Source organism: Chiloscyllium plagiosum, unplaced genomic scaffold (genome assembly GCF_037043375.1).
Source record: "Chiloscyllium plagiosum isolate Xiang-an unplaced genomic scaffold, Cpla_swu_hap1 HiC_scaffold_30, whole genome shotgun sequence".
Classification (NCBI taxonomy): domain Eukaryota; kingdom Metazoa; phylum Chordata; class Chondrichthyes; order Orectolobiformes; family Hemiscylliidae; genus Chiloscyllium; species Chiloscyllium plagiosum.
The window spans coordinates 21,889,588-21,907,365 of NW_028270168.1; the positions used below are offsets into that span (position 1 = coordinate 21,889,588).

The 17,778-nt window shown below is 42.5% G+C and overlaps 1 protein-coding gene across 1 annotated transcript in view; it reads left to right on the plus strand.

Annotated features, from left to right (window-relative positions):
- The first annotated feature begins 6,722 nt into the window (after positions 1-6,722).
- The window catches only part of LOC122563615 (arf-GAP with SH3 domain, ANK repeat and PH domain-containing protein 2-like), a 78,598-nt gene continuing 67,542 nt past the window's right edge, over positions 6,723-17,778 (plus strand). The window contains exon 1 of the mRNA XM_043717576.2: positions 6,723-6,997. Coding sequence (XP_043573511.1) covers positions 6,872-6,997 — 126 coding nt within the window. The 5' untranslated portion in view covers positions 6,723-6,871. The remainder of the gene's footprint in view (positions 6,998-17,778) is intronic.

The following is a 17,778-nucleotide window of genomic DNA, read 5'->3' on the forward strand; positions in this document are numbered from 1 at the left end:
CAACATTAAATAATTATGCCCGTTAAGGAAGTAACAAAGATGATTGATGAGGGCAGGGAGGTGGATGTTCTCTCTGTGGACTTTGACAAGACTTTTGACAATGTCCCTCATGATAGGCTGATACAGAAGGTGATGTTACATGGGATACGTGGTGAGCTGGTAAGATGGATGCAGAACTGCCTTGGCCATAGAAAACACAGTGTAGGTGTAGAGGGGTGTTTTTCTGACTGGAGGTCTGTGATCAGTGGTGTTCCACAAGGATCAATGCTGGGACCTCTGTTATTTGCAATATATATAAATGATTTGGATTAAATTGTAGGTGGTCTGATTAGTAAGCTTACAGATGACATGAACATTTGTGGATCCGTGGATAATAAGGAGGATTGCCAGAGGATACAGCAGGATATACATGGGCTGTAGACTTGGGTGGGGAAATGACTGTTATTGAATCCAGACTAATATAAGGTGATGCATTTTGGCAGGCCCAATGCAGGAGGGACATGTACAGTAATCGGCAGAACCCTGTGAAACATTAACATACAGAGGGATAGAGACATTCAGATCTACTGTTCCTTGGAAGTGGCAACACAAGTGGATAAAGTGGTTAAGAAGGCATATGGCAAGCTTGCCTTCATTGGACAGGGCATTGAGTATACAAATTGGCAAGTCATGTTGTAGCTGTGTAGAACTTTATTTCGGTCACATTTGGAATATTGTGTACAATTCTGGTCGCCACACTTCAGAGGGTATAGAAAATGTTTACCAGGACGTTGTCTGGTTTGGAGGGTTTTAGCTAGAGATTGCACAAACATGGTTTGTTTCACTTGAGCATCAAAACCTGAGGAGCGAACTGATAGATGTTTACAAAATGATGAGAAGCACAGATAGAATGAATAGCCTGAGTCTGTTTCCTGGGCTAGAAATGTCAATTGTTATGGGACATTGCTTTAAGGTAAAAGGGGGCAAGTTTAAAGGAGATGTGAGAGGCAATTTTTTACACAGAGATTAGTAAGGGCTTTGAATGCATTACAAAGGAGGTAGTAGAAGCAGATACAACAGCAACATTTAAGAGGCATTATGACAGATATATGAATAGGTAGGGAATAGAGGGGCATGGATCACATAGAGGCAAATGGGTTTTAGTTTCGAAAGGTGTCATGTGTTGACACAGGTTTGGTGGGCTGGAGGGCCAGTCCCTGTGTTGTACTGTCCTTTGTTATTGACTCTTCTACGAAGAGGAGCTAAACTATTTTCAATCCACCCTGTCCATGCCCCTCATAATCTCATACACCTCAATCAGTTCCCCTCTCAACCTTCTCTGCTCCAAAGAAAGCAACCAGAACTTATCCAACCTCTCCTCATAGCTGAAATGCTCCATCCCACACAATATCCTGGTGAATCGCCTCTGTATCCTCTCCAGTGCAATCACATCCTTGCGTCTGCACACAGTACTCCAGCTGCGGACTAACTAAAATGCTGTACAGCTCCAACATGACCTCCCTGCTCTTATAATCAATTAATAAAGACAGTTGTCCCAGATGCCTTCCGTATCTGACATCCCTGTCCTGCTGGCTCAGTGATCTGTGGAAAAGCATCCCAAGATCCCCCGGTTTCTTTGAGCTTCTAATGTCCTACCATTCATTGAGTACTCCCCTGTCCTGTTACTTCTTTCAAAGTGTATCAACTCATACTTCTCAGGGTTAAGTTCCATCTGCCACTGATCTGCCCATTTGACCAATCTGTTTATATCCTCCTGCAACCTACTACCTTCCTTCTCACTGTCAGTCACCAGGCCAATCTTTGTGTCATCCAGACTTATCATCTCACAGATACTTTCATTTTTATCGTTGATATATATAAAGGGCCTAATGTTAACATCTCACCTGAAAAATGGCACTTCCAACAATGCAGCACTTCCTAAGACTACACCAGAAGTGTAAGCCTAAATTTTGTGTCAAAGTTGCTGATGTGGGACTTGAACCCCATAACTTGATGCTTCAGTAGAGAAACTATCCACTGAGCAAAGCCTGCGTCTCATACTGGCACATGGGACAGTCACGATTGCTATTATTTTTTTCCATGTTTGGATTTGAGTGCTGAGACCGATCACTGCATTTAACAAACTGCTCCCTTGGGTCATATCAGCTGGTTTAACAGATTGTAGGTATTAACCATGGCTCAGCATCTTGCACTCTCATGTCTAAAGTTAGAAAGTTGTGGGTTTGAGGCCTATTTCAGGAACTTGTGCACATAATCAAAGCTAACACCTCAGTGTGGCAATCAATGAGTGCTGTGCTTTTGGAGGTACCATCTTTTGGATATTATTTTAAACCCAGGGCCTCATCTGTGCTCTTGAATGGATTTCATGGTGATATTTTGTGGTGGTGTTTTTTGACTTTCCATAACCACCCTCAATAAAACTGATCGTCAGGTTATGTGTTTCTTTGCTTTCTTTGTGACCTGCTTGTGCATAAATTACTTGCTGTGCTTTTGACATTACAACATGACCGCTGTAATCAGGGACACCATGTAATTCCATTTCTTTCTATTCAGAATGGAACTTGAGATTTTCCTGTTTGGTGGAATTAAACACATTTTATCTACGTCGATTCAACAATTAGCTCTGATGCTGCCTTAAGTCCCTATGCTAGCACTACACTGGCGGTGGAAGTAACGGAAACAACATGCAAAAGTGGGCTACAGAGGTCAGAAAATCTGGCAAGAACTATTTGCAATTTTTCCCTCGTGTTATTTATTTATCTAGTGACAGCACGCCATCTGTGTGGCCAGCTCCTGAAGCATATTGCATGTGGGGCCATGATCTCGTCAAATTGCCAGGAACTGAAGGGAGGGGCTAGGGTGGGGTGGTGATTGGTGAACCTTGGATCCACTTACTAGAATGATATTGAAAGTAAGAGCAGTTCCTCAGCTCAGAGCTGTTCTAAGTGTGGAAATACAAGAAGTGTTATTCCAGGCTCCAAGACCACACATACTGAGTTGAGAACTTGGGAGTGGAGCTGGAATGAATTGCATAGATTTTTAACTCTTACATTACCAGTCCCAACCAGGAGTGAGTGTCAACACCCACAGAGATGAAAGAAGACTGATGTGACTTGTATTTTTATGGCACTTTTCATGATCACAGGTTGCTCCAAAATGCTTTGCAGACAGTGAAGTGTAATCATTGTTGCAATGTCAGAAATATTGCTGTGACAATAACCTCCAAAACCCATAAATTTGACACAAACCAGATAATCTATTTCAGGGCTGTTTGGCAATGCTGAATATTGGTTGTGACAAGAGGAAACTTTTTTTTTCAAAGTTGGATATTTTACAAACACTCACAAAACATAGACAGGACATTGATTTAATATATTTAATGTGAAAGATGGCATGACCAACAGCACTGCATTTCCTCAGTACTGCACTGGGCAGTCTGGGCATTGCTTCAGAGAGCAATGGCACAAGAATTGCAATTGGATGCAACATGTCAATCAGGAAATGTTGTAATTTTATTGCATTTTTTGTGATGTCTAATTTGAAGTGCTTTGCAATGTCATTTTGGATATTTTGTGAATGCGTTATATTCTTGGACTACAAAATCAGAAGCTTGGGTACATGGACTAACTGTACTCTACAGGCTGTTCCCAGGCAAACCCTCCACGACAAACATCAGCTGCTGCTTGAGGATCATCAGCTCAGTAAAAGAGACGCTTTGCCTGAAACTTATTGGTCATCCATTGCAAAGAATTGTTTCCGACTGAATGATGCAGACTGGCTCATTCCAAGCTCTGGGACAATGTGTTGAGGAAGGCCTTAAAGTTTGGGGCAGCTGCTGTGAAGGTCCAGGTGAGAAAGGCCAGTCTATTGGCCTTCAACCATAACGCACTAAAGAGTCATTGGTTTTCAGAATCCTCTAGGCTGCATGCTGGACATTAAATGTATACAGTACCAGGACAGAAAGTTATTCCATTTAACATCTACAAAACAATGAAGCAGGTTCACCTCAAAACCCAGCATCTCCTCCAAGGCCTTGAGCATCATGGTGGCTCAGTGGTTAGCACTACTGCCTCACAGCGCCAGAGACCCAGATTCAATTCCTGCCTTGGGCTACTGTCTGTGTAGAGTTTGCACATTCTCCCTGTGTCTGCGTGGGTTTCCTCGAGGTGCTCTGGTTTCCTCCCACAGTCCAAGGATGTGCAGGTTAGGTGAATTGGCCATGCTAAATTGTCGTAGTGTTAGGTGAAGGGTACGCTTAGGGGAATGTGTCTGGGTGTGTTGCTCTTCGGAGGGTCAGTGTGGACTTGTTGGGCTGAAGGGCCTGTTTCCACACTGTAAGTAATCTAATCATGAACTTGCTCATCAATGATATTTTTGAGCACATTGCAGGGGAGGCTTCCCGTCTTGGCCCATTATAACAATCGCAGCATCATCAGTTAGTTCCCTGGAGATCCAGACCAACATGCGCCTGCTGCTGCCCGGGGAGCTGGCTAAACACACCATGTTGGAGGGCACAAAGATGGTGACCAGGTACACCAGCTCCATGTGAAACACCACAATGTACTGGAAATGCAGGAATTGGTCCAAGTATGGCAATTACACGGAGCCACCTAAGGCTGCAACAAATTCTTTCAAGAAAAATTGTATTTACATCCTATTTGAAATGTCTTTGAATGGAAGTTTCATAAATAAACAATACTTTTGAACAAAACAGAAGCATGGGTACAGAATCTGAGCCAGTAAACATTAAATACATACCTCAAAATCATTATACCTTGAAGGTCACATTTCCAAGGAGATCAATGAAACCAGGCAGACTACATTTACAAAAGATGTACAGTATTTGATACTGAAATCCCTCAAGTACATTCCATCCTGAAACCCACTCCCTAATATTGGATACAACTTCCACATCACGCCCCCCACAACCTCATTAGATTCCAGTCTAATAAAGACATATAAGGCTCGTTTCCTCGAAAGGAAATATCAAAATATTCTTAAAGTGGAACACGTGTTATTTGGTGTAGGAAGATCATTCCAATTTATAGTATTAATCTAAACAGTGAGAGCGGGACAATGTAGACACAGAATAGTGAAAGTCAAACGCAAGAACTGATTGCAGGAAGTTAATACAGAGGGCCGATTCTTGGAACGGTTCCCTCTTAGAGATTTAAAAACAAAACAGGCACTGAAATTTTATGTACGGTAAATAGCATAAATGCAAATAGCATAGGAGTCTGTGGAGTGTTCTGGCCAGACTGGGTAGCGTTGGTTATCGGTACACCTCGCAGTCCACGGCTGGATCCCACTATCCTATCCTCAAGTCGGCATCCAGGAAGTTCCGGGTGGTCTAGTTTCCTCTACCTCCCTCCACAACCCCATCTGATTTCCCGCTATCATACCGAGAGATACTGATGTTAGGAAAGGCGATTCATTAAAACCAAAGTAACATAACAACACCACTGTGATGACAGACACATCCAAACTGCAAAATATTGAAGAATTAGTCACGGCAATTAAATTATGAAACTGCGCTGTCACAGAGTCCAACAAAACTCCCCACACTTCCGACAAGACAATGAGAAATTACCAAGGGATATACAAATGTCAAGCTTCATTTGTTGCATTGTTTGACATACTGCATCCTTGCAATAAATCCCCCCTTCAGCTCTCCCGGTGGCCTGGAGTGTACTAACTGTGGCCCCAAGCAGAACAGAGCTGCTTTCAGACCAGATCCGTGTTCAGCCAGCCCCAGTCTCGAACTTCAGTTACTGAGCAACACATAGCGTGGCACAGTGGAATAAAATTCACCTTGCGTCAGGAAAACGGGGAGAGGTATCAATCAGGGCTCCTGCAATTGACTGTTATCCAAGGTCAGCCCTCTGCAAAGAATCACCTCGGTAAAAACAATAACTGCAGATGCTGGAAACCAGATTCTGGATTAGTGGTGCTGGAAGAGCACAGCAGGTCAAGCAGCATCCGAGGAGCAGGAAAATCGACGTTTCGGGCAAAAGCCCTTCATCAGGAATACAGGCAGAGACCCTGAAGGGTGGAGAGATAAGTGAGGGTGGGGGTGGAGAGAAAGTAGCATAGAGTACAATGGGTGAGTGGGAGAGGGGATGAAAGTGATAGGTCGGTGGGGGGTGGGGGTGGGGGGAGAGTGGAGTGGATAGGTGAGAAAGAAGATAGGCAGGTAGGAAGAGCTTCAGGGCAGAGGAAATGACCTGGGAGTTGCAGTGAGATTCTTGTGGAGAGAGGAGGAAAACTTCTTCAAGACAGGCATCCTTGCAACAGGATTCGCAGTAGGGTTAAAATCAACTAGGTAAAAACAATACCTGCAAAGAATCAGGCTGTGATGCCTCCACAGCTGAATAGCTCCGCGTGTGGGAGTTCTGCAGACCCACTTCCTGAATAAGAAGGTCCACCCTGATGAGAAGAGGCTATGTCGGGAAATAAAAAAAACTGGAAAGAAGGGAGAAGAATTATTTCTGTGAATGTTAATTGAAAAAAAAGAGGGTGATTTAAAAGAAAAGTTGATGCCGAGGATCAGAGATGCAGACATGGATACAAGAGGGAAAGCATACTCAAAAATAGAGCGAAAGAAGTCCCAGATTTCCTCCTCCCTGGCGTGTTCCTGCGCGGTACAGTGTTGCTTTAAATTGTATCCCAGTCGAGCCCCACGTGATTGTGCCGAAGAGTTTGATACAAAGTGACCCGCAGCTGAAATTGACTCGAGTGAACTCGCTGCTTGTAACTTTCACTCATTCAGCCTGCGCTCCCACTGCGCAGGATAAAACTGTTGTGATCTTCTATTTTCGTGAATAAAAGGTATTGGATTTCTTTTTTTTCCTCCCCCCCCCCCCAAGTCAGGATGCCGGAACAGATCAGCATCTCCGAGTTTGTGAGTGAAACTTTGGAGGACATCAACTCGCCGATCACCTCCAACTTTACCTCGAAAATGATGAGCTGCAGGAACACGGTGGCTGCTCTGGAAGAGGTCAGTGACTGTAAAGTGGCAGAAAGGGGATTTGAAGAAAAGTACCAGGGCACACCTTTTAATCTCACAGGATGTTACTTTGTTAAGTGCATTTTCGGCGCAGCTAATGATTCGCGATTCTTTGTGTTCCTACAACGCCTGGATTTTACTGGAGTTCAGTTGGGAAGCACTTTATTTCTCCCGTATCATGTCCCTTCTTGTGCATCAGCAACAAGGCCTCTAGTAATCATTTGTTCTGTAAAAGTAGGCAAAAGTGTCTTCTTGAGCAGGTGCCCGTCTAGGGAAACTTGCATGTTGCTCTGGGGAATAATGGCAGAGGGAGACGGAGGAATTTCTGAAAGCTCTTGTTACATTTTGAACTGTCTGTGCGCGTCTTTCCCCTTTCAAGCGCCTCCAGCTAATGACCGTGAGGCTGATCTCACCTTGTTTATAAACAGAGGTGAAGTCTTCCTCTTTTGATGGTATGTTATTGTTTTCAGCGATCCCTCGCGGCTCTCCAACATTCCCCTGATTAGTCTTGACTTGACGTGTGACCTTGTCGCAGGGTTAAGCGACCCTTGGAAGGGGGTGGTGAGTATCGCTTCTCAACACCTCCCACCCCCCCGCCCCCAACACACACACATATGAATTGGCTCGCGCAGACAGCTGCCTGATTTGCCTCCCCCTTCAGAACAGGTAGAGGCTATTCAGCCCCTCGAACCCGTTCTGTCATCCATTCGATCTGTATTGTAACTCTCTCCGCCCTCCTTGGTTCCAGATCCTTCAATACTCTCCCATGATGAATCTTGGGTTATAGTGTTTTCCAGCAGCATCTACTTTATTTTGGCGGGGTGGGGCTTGTCCCAAATTTTCACCAGCCTCCGTGTGAAAAAATGCTCCCTGACATCGCCCCTGAACAGTCTCGCTCGAATATTAATGTCCCGTCAGCTGGACTTCCCCACCAGACAGGGTTGTGGGCCGAGTGCTGAGAAATTGGGGTTAGAATATTTAGGTGTATTTTTTTTGACCGTACAGACTCAATGGGCCTCTCCTGTGCTGTAGATCACCAAGACTGGATGGCTATGACCCTCTTTGCCCTATTGAAGCCTTGGATGATCATTCTGTGAGGGGGCAGTGCCTTTGCTAATTGAGGCATCGTGAGACTTTGAAACTTGGAGCCAAAGGGTGTGATCAGTGAATGGGATGCTGTAACTGCAGCTCATAAGATAAATCCCATCATTGGCAAGTTGCAAAATTGAATTAAATAAATCTGGTAGTTCTTCCTGGTCAACATGAGAAGATGTTGTTAAAAACTCAATAAAGGTTCTTCAGGGCAGGGAACAAAGTGACCCTTAATGACTCGTGCTGTTGAAGACTTTCAAAACATAAGGGGGATAACATTAAAATGGGAACTTTGCTATTTATGAGTCAGTTTAAGCATCAGATTCCTGATGAAGGGCTTTTGCCCGAAACGTCGATTCTCCTGCTCTTCAGATGCTGCCTGACCTGCTGTGCTTTTCCAGCACCACTCTGATCTTGACTATTTAAGGGTCAGGTCCATCCGCAGTATCATTGTTCATTTATTTATGTAATAAATACAGAACATGCTGGGGTAACTTAGATCTGAAAGTATCTGTGGAGAGAGAAACGGGTTAACATTTCAAGCCCAGTATGACTTCTTCTGAGGAGTCATATCAGACTGAAGAAATTAACTCTGTTTCTCTCTGCACAGATGATGACAGATCTGCTGAGTTTCTCCAGCATTTTCTGTTTTGTAGATTTCCAGCATCTATTAAATTTTGCTTTTATTTCCTGTGTTAGTGATATACAGAGAGTCGTCAGTATTTTTGACAGCATCATTACCAGCTGATAATCTCTTAGATTTGTGATAATATTTACTGGCAGACTTCGGTAACTCAGCAGTTGGAATGGTTCCTTTGGTTAACATTAAAAATCACAGCACCAGGTTATAGTCCAACAGATTTATTTGAAAGTACAAGCTTTCCTTTGCTTAAGGCATAGCAAACCCGGCTGTGGATTCTCTTCTTGGTTAACTAACTCCCTGCTGGGAATGCAGGCATAGTGGGTCTGGGCTCAAATGATCACGTAGAATCAAGCAATCAATGAATATTCATTGTCTTTGGATTGCATGTGAAAATTAGGGTTCTGGATGAGGTACTGGAGAATTATTACCTACCAGTCTTTATTCCAGTTAAAAATGTGATAAGTTCAAGAGCAGGGGCAAGTGTAAAACTACCAGCACAAATACAGCTGAAAGACAATCATTGACTATATTCACAATTTCTATTTATTTATTCATGTATAAGTTCCTGTGTCCACATTTACAGTGAGAACTGTTCATGTAAACTTGTGTGGTGACATTTACCTTTTTTCTCCAAATCCAACCCACTGGTTCCCTGTGAGGTTCTGCAGCACTGTCACTGGTTGAAGAGTGTAATTCCAGTGTGACATCTTTATATTATATATTAGGTTAAAGGGAATTAAAATGGAAATATAAAAATAAGAGCTGACTGTATAGATGTAGACTGCCTTTTTAAAAAAAAATAAATCTAGTCTAATTACTACTGCCCTTTGGTCTGATGCAATCTGAAGAGCACACTCAATGTTGACTCTCATTGTGAAAGCTTGACTGCACATATTGCGAAAGAAAGAGTAATCACATGGCTCTATCATGACTATGTGATGAATATATTTCTGATGTGTTTGGGTTTCAGTCGTGGGAGCTCTCATGTGATGCCTTCTGCTGGGGATTTTGCTCCTGAACATCAATGATTCTATACTCTCTCTGTAGCGTTGTTGCAATATGGTTTTCATAGAATCCCTGCAGTATAGAAGGAGACCAGTCAGCCCATCGAGTCTGCACCAACCCTCTGAAAAACATCCCACCTCCCTATCTCCATAATTCCACCCAGTTTATTCTTACCATTAGCGAGGTAAGGACACCCAAGGAAACCCAAACATATAAATAGAAGGCAGGAAACACCAGCAGTGCTTCATCCGAAGGCTCACTGAAGATGTTACCTAGTAGAGTGCCAAAGCGTCTGAAAATGAACCTTCCAGCTCAGCGAGCAAACCTACATCCATTATTCTTGCGATGACTAATCCACCAAACCTACACATCTCTGAACATTATGGGCAATTTAGCATGGCCAATCCATGGAACCTGCACATCTTTGGATTGTGGGAGGAAACTCGTGCATCTGGAGGAAAGCCATGCAAACACGGGGAGAATGTGCAAACTTCAGACAAACGGTCACCCAAGGCTGGAATTGAACCTGCGTCCCTGGTGCTATGAAGCAGCAGTGTCAATCACTGAGCCACTGTGCCATTTTGCTTTGCTTTAGGGGTAGTCACTGTTGTAATGTAATGAAACATATCTACCAATTTGTACAAAGTAAGCTCCCACAGACAGCAATGTAATAGTGACCAGATAGTCAGCTTTGGTGACAGTTGGACGGATAAATATTAGCAACCCTAAGTGACCTCCTCCTTCACTTCTTTGAATTAACCATGTTACGTCCACTTGAGAGGATTCTATGTTTAATTTCCCATATAAAAGACAGGAACTCTGTGCAGAACTTACCCAGTAATGCACAGGTTGTGTCGGAGATTAGGTTTGCACTTATGTCTGTCAGTTCTGAAATTGTTGTGTAAATTTGAGTTGAAGCTTGTTCTGTTTGCAGAGTGAAGCTTCCTGTGTGAAATGAAAACACATTAATAGTGAGGGTTGTTGTGAATACAGGCCTAAAGAAAGGAAATGTTCGATAACAGTGTATATGAAGGAGAGCAGGAGCAAGATGACCTGCCTTCTGTAGTGTTCTCTTCTCTTGTGAGAAAGGTTTCCCATTCACCCTGGAGCACACAGGCTGAGAAAAGCTCACTGGCAGAAAATTGCACGAGGGGTGGATTTATCCAATTTGAACCTCTTGTATTGAGGCAGCTGGTTTGTGCTTTTCTGAAGGCCCTGATCTGGGTATGGCTCAATAGGTGATTGGCGGCCCTGGCAGTACCCCACCAAAGTGTTCAGTCTTCATCTGCCACCGGAAAGTAGGAGTAGCATTGTGTCCTATTTGACCACAGAAGGCATCACTGAAATGCTTCATCTCCTGTCCTCACCTGACAATGCGAATCTACACTTACAGGACAGCAGTTGAGAATGGGGACTTCCTTCTTCCAACCCCAGTTCCCCAGCACAAGAGTTGTCAAGGCCAAAATTCTGCTTTTCCCACTGCCTAAGCTGAGGCGTAGGTGTGTCGGTTGCTTGCTTTACCAAATGCATTTACATGTCCACCTATTCAAGTCTTTGATCTTTTGCCATTGCTTCCTGTTACAAAATGGGGCAGGGCTTCAAGTGTTGAAGGGTTGTAATACACAGCGAATTTGGGCCGGTTGGGGCAAATTTTGGGACGTAGGGAAAGTGGGAAAGAGAAGACAAATTGTCTTTCGCACCACCGCAACAAGCCAACTGCATAGCACCATGAGATGTAGCCAGGAGCTGGTTAATTGCCTGCTGCCGCTCATTTTTATGGGCACACTAGGGTCAAGAAAGGAATGTGAGGGGAGAGATCGAGAGGTGAATAAGAAATGACTGAAACTCCAGCTTCCTTGTGCTGTTGATAGTGTGGGACTGAACCTAGAAACCGACTAGAGTTCATCCCCAGCTGGCCTGGGATGTGGGTTATTGGCTGTCTAAGAAGAGAAGGTTAATTCTGGGGAGACAGCAATGTGTAACACAGAGAGAAATCAGAGTTGTTGAAGAAAATCTGCAGAGAGCATGTAATGAAACCTCAAGGAATATACGCAGAGAGCAACCCTCGTTTGTACACCAGTTGGGACACAAAATTAACATCAAGACTGATTTAAGCTGGAAAAAGGAAGAAAAAATCAATCTGGGTTCATGTTTCTATGTGCTATGCAGTGATTCTTGCTGGACAGAGTTCATATGGAGCTGATGATGATGAATTTAAACTTGGCTGCAGAAGGGCAGGTTAAGTGGGATATGAAAGAAAGGAGTTGCATTTATATAGTGCCTTTTACAATTTCAGGATGCTTCACAGATCACAAAATGTTGGAGGAGGCCTTCAACTTGTGTAAAGATTAGAGGGAGGAAGGGAAACTGCTTCACACTGGTCTTTTCCATGGAGTTAGATCCGTATGAGGTTTCAAAAGAGAGCTGGTTACATATTTGTGAGTAATGAATTTACAGTGTAACGGAGATGGGGCTTGGGAATGAGACTAGCTGGGTAGAGTAACTGGCAGGAGTAACTATGACTCTCTTAGATGGGTCTCCTATGTGGGTTTCCCAGGCTGGTTGTCACTGGAGCTGGCTTTGTATGTATTTTGCCCAGTGCACTGTTGGCCAGACCCCCAATAGGCCTCATCAGAAATAGCAACAGGCCCTTTTTGGTTATGGCTGGAGAAGCTTTGTTGCCTGGTTAAATCGATCAATGTGAAGTGCAATTGACCACCTTCAGTTTTGGGCTGTGGTGGATAGTATTGTATATTCCCGAGAGAAAAGCTATGAGATGGCTATAGGTCCGTGTGGATCCGGGGTTTGGCCCTATTCAAAAAAACAAGCAGAAGTGGCGGTTGACCCCAAGAGTGTTTCTAGGGCGACATCATATACAGGCTGATTGAGGTGTTCTGGTGTGAAAAATGTCCCTGCGAGGTGTAGTGGCAGTGTCGTGTGTTAAATATTGAGTGCCATTTAACATCCATTATTTGGTCACCTTGGCTGGATAGAGACCTAACGATGATGACCACAATCTGTGTGTTCTCAGTCTGGTTGTTAGGCGTGAGGGCTGAGATCCATAGAGATGACCCATTACACCCTTCGTTGGATGGCCTCCCCAATGGTTGGGCAACACATCAGATGACAAGTGGTATACCTGGCAAAAGTGGGTACTGCAGATGATGGAGATTAGAGTCCAGATTAGACTATTGCTGGAAAAACACAGCAGGTCTGGCAGCATCCGAGGAGCAGGAAAGTCGATGTTTCGGGCAGAAGCCCTTCATCAGGAATGAGGATATACCTGAGTGGTATAACTGGTATGGTGTCCGGTTGGTTCCTGAATGTGGGTGAGAGCTGTACTTGTTGGGCCTGTGCCGCAATGACCCGTTGGACTGTCATTATCCATTCCGCTTAACACTGGTTTGGTCAGCTGATAGAGGTCTTCCGCACCTTGACATGCGACGTTAAAAACTCGGACAAGGAACGCCAGTGTACCAAAACAGCCAGTAGAAACATGATGGATTGAATGGCCTCCTTCTGTACTGTGAAATTCAATGATTGTAAACAGCAACCTCTGTGGGGCTAGCTGAGGAAGGATGGTTAGCACAGAGGAGATGAGTCATGAGTATTCTGGGAGGCAAAGACTGAAAGAAATCTCTTCATGTAGTTGAAATCCAAACATGATATTCAGCTTCACAATTTTCCTATGTGTTAGTTCATGTTTTTCCAGATAAACAGTGGAATAAACCTCAGACACACCTGTCTAGTACATTTGAACAGAGTATAACTGTTTGCTTTCCAAATATTTAAAATCCTTTAACTTTTCCAGCTTGTGTATTAAGCCCAGACATAACACGATTAGCATATTTAAAGGCAGAAATGCCAATACTTAAAATAGTCATGGAGGTATGATTTGGGACAACACTGAGCTCAACAATACAAGACAACTGAATAAATATTACATCTGACTTACAGAAATTATCATTTGTGAATAAGTCTTAAATCTTTTGCATTTCACGAGGCTTTCATGTCCAGCCGCACAGTTCATGGTTTCAAGAAGTCTCAAATACTTCACAGTGAATAATGTACGCTCAGTATTTTAATAATTTAGCTAACTTGCGCACAGCATGTTCTCACAAACAGTATTTTTTAAATACAAGGCAGAATTTGCATTAATGTAACACTCCTCACAACCCCAGAATGTCCCAAAGCACTTTGTAGCTAACTTTGTTGAACTGTAGTCACTATTTGTAAAGCAGAAAATGATAATTAGGTTTTGTGATAGAAAGATACATGTTGGCAAGGTACGTGCTGTTCAAAATAGCATGGCGTGATTTTTCTTAAATGTGCCTTCAAACAAATGGCAGCTTTGACAGCACTGTACTCCTTCGTATTACCTTCGTCTGTTCAGGTTGTGTATTGAATCCTCAGCCTCCTGATTTGCAGTAGAGTGTCGCCAATGCAGCTGTGGCTGATGCCAATTAATTTAATGGTGCAATTAATTACAGCCTGGCTGAAAAAATATGCAGCACGAACAAAGTATCAATTGAGTTAACACAATTAAGCAGCGTCCACCAGTAAAGAACAGAACAACTTACAAATAATGGGACACATCATGCTGGAAAAGTAATGGATGTGTTGATGATGCACATCGGTATTTAATATGCAATTAACCAACAAAAGTAGGAATTCAAATATGTTGAGTTATGGATCTCTGCTGCCTGATTTCTGCCTTTTTGCTGTTTAATTCAGTCAGTCAGTGAGGTCATAGTGTGCAGTGTTGCACATCCAACAAATTACACAGAAAACTATATTTGACCTGAAAGGTACAGAGAAAAAAAAATAATTATGCTTCAAGCCTCAGCAAAGTTTCCCTTAATAAATTAAACTCTCTGGATGGCTCAGTGGGTAAAGGCATCTTGTTGCCTCTGCACTCCTCAGCACTGGGGGAAGAGCCAAGTCAGGTAGGATTTTTGTTTGTGATCCTGGTGATTTCCACTGAACTGTGCAGCTGTGAGTTGAAAGTAGGCTAGTGCTCGACTGTGATGGTTTCAAAAGCAGGACAATCCTACTCCTCCCCATTTCCCAACACTTCCAAATGGGTCACAATATCAATAACACTGTACCCCAGCCAAGTTCCTATCCTTTAGGTGAGAAGAGGGGACCATTGGAGTACCAAAAAAAAACTTATTTGACTCTTACAGCACAGAGGACAGGAATTTGAGGCATTATGCTTGTGTCAGTACCTTTCAGCTGATCCATTAGCCCCACAACCCTTCGGTTTCGCCATTGTCCCTGCAATTCCTTCTTCTTCAAGCATCTGTGCAGTTCCCTTTTGAAAGTTACTATTGATTCTGCTCCTACCACCCTTTCAGGCATTGTGGACATAATCATAACTTTAGCTTTGTACTTTTTCCCCTCCTCATCTTGCCCCTCTCTCAGTTTTGCCAAATATCTTAAATCCATGTCATTACCAACCCTTTCGTCAATGGCACCAGTTTCCCTTTATTTCACTTTTCATAATGCTTCATAATTGAGAACAGCCCAATTAGATCTTCCCTCTATGTTCTCTGATCCGCGGGGATAAATTCTAGCTTCTGCACTCTCCAGATAGCTATACATTGAAATCATTCCTTATGAAACATGATCTCTACTTAAGAATTCCCATTATATTTACTGCTATGGAGAAAAGGTCTGGTCAATGTTTGATTTTTATTCACTATGCCAGTTTAGTTTTGTGTATCTAGTGCAGCCTAACATTTTCCATCAACCTAATTCAGATTCCTTGTCTGCAAATTTTTACCACGCTTGAGTCTGGCTCCAATGGCACACTGATGCTTAAGAGACTTGACCACAAATGCACAAACACTTGAGCATACAATTTTCCAAGTTTGGCTCCTTGTGGTCTTAATATCTGACTCTGTTTGACGTGTGCCATCCTTAGAGGGGGAGGAATACAAAATAAATATTTCCATACAGTTATGGACTTTTTCACTCATTCTGAAAAGTCAAAGCCAGAATTGGCCTGAAGGCTATCAGTGAATCATAGAAACTTACAGCACCGAAGGAAGTAATTCAGCTCCTTGTGCCTTTGCAGTTTCCTTGGAAAAGCAGTCAAGCTTAGTTCCACATCCCTTTTCTGCCTGTGACCCTGTTGCATTCTTTAACCTAATGTATCGGCCCAGTTTTAAATGTCATTGATGGATCACTGATGCCCGAGCAAGGTGATGAATGGTAGTGTGCTTCTGCAGGCATTTTACATCCTGTGTGATAAAGTTAGTTTCTGACCTGGTTGATTCTAAAGTTTCGAAAGATTTTCTTGAACAAACAGGACTGTTTTATTTTGTTAAAGAACAAGATTTTCTCTCCTCTGTGTCCCATGACAGCATTTATTAAAGGTTTTCCATGTATTTGATCCAGCAGAAAATATTTTTGGATAAAATTGAAATGTTCAGTGTTGGCAAGTGCCTTATAAAACCATCTTTCCCTCTGACAATAAATCAGTTTTGAATAATTGGTTTTACAAAAAACCTCTGGAAATTGAGAGTGGTTTTTATATCTTCAATGATTTGATATGTCTTGGAGTGCACTCTTTCTGAAATGTTGATGGAAGCAGATTCAATACTCGCTGCTCTTTTCCAGCAGAAAATTGGATAAGTACTCGCATAATAAAAATTTGCAGAGCTGTTGGGGAAAGGGTTGCGGCGATGCTGCTCCTTTCAACAAGGTTATGTTGTCCTTTTTTTTCAAGAGGGGTTGTAAAGGCAGAGGTTCCAGTTTGTCTGGGTTTTGGCGTCTTTGCTAATGGCTAACAGATATTGCCCATGGCAACAATCAGGGAAAAGGCTTTTAGTTTTTTTTTACACAGTTGTACAATGAAAGGGAAATGGCCACTTCTCCCAGTTGTGGGATTTCTTTCTTGTTTGGTTTAGTTTTTAACAGGGGACCCAAAGAAGCCGCTACAGTGTAAGGAGGTCCCATGCTGATTCTGTCTCTGACATCTGTCTTGTAAGAACCTGTGTTTGAATTTATCTTTTTTGCCAAGGGCTGTATTAATGAGGATGTTGCAGGAAATTGGAACAGCATCATTAAGTTACGATTGAGTCATTTGGGGTTTCACATAAGTTGTTCTCTATTCTGTTCGCTTTTGTTCGTATTACATTCAGTAGTCTGTAAATAAATCCTGTTTTTGTTTAAAACTGAGTGGTTTGACCAGCTGCATCTCTCTTGGAATATCAACCTTGCATCTGCTTAAAACCACTAAAAAAACTAGGATCTGGGCTACCTTCTGGAAATGTTTTGATGGTAACAGAGTGGAGGAACATGATAAATTGGCTAGCTTTTTCAAAGAGCTGATATGGGATGATGGACTGAATGGTTTTAATTGTATATTTTATATGGCTCAGAGGTGTGTATAGATGACAGTAATTTCCATGAGTGTAATAGATTTTATTCACGATACTTTAAAATGTCTGCTCCACATTTTACAATTTCATACTTTCAGCAGCATCTACAGTTGACTAATTTTGAATGTACACTCAAGCTTAACTAGTCGAGCATAGTGTGTGCCAGTATCAAACAGATTAATGTAATCAAACACAATGAATGCTATAGTTTAATTATTTGTTGCTTGATTGTACAAATGTACTCTGTCCTAGGACTTGTTGGCTTAGTGCTTAGCAGTCTTAAGACCTTTGTTGGACATAAGATATTCATACTTTAAAACATTCTATGATCTCTTCCTTGATATTCCTTACTCATAAAGGTCTGTGTTGTGTTGGTGTTTGAATGAGTGGCATTGGTTGGTGAGGGTATTACCCACATTGACTTGTCCTCCGCATCAACCTACACAACATTGTTCTTCAATGTAGTTGATTAAAGGTTGTCTTCAAAAAACAATTGTGTTTAAGTATTGACCTGTAGCTGAGACTTCACAGAACTATTTTCCATTAAAATTTGATAGCAAGCCAAATATGGAAGTTTTGGAATCAATCACCAAAAGCATGATCAAAGAGGTAGGTTTTATGCAAAGTCTTAGAGGAGAGAAGTG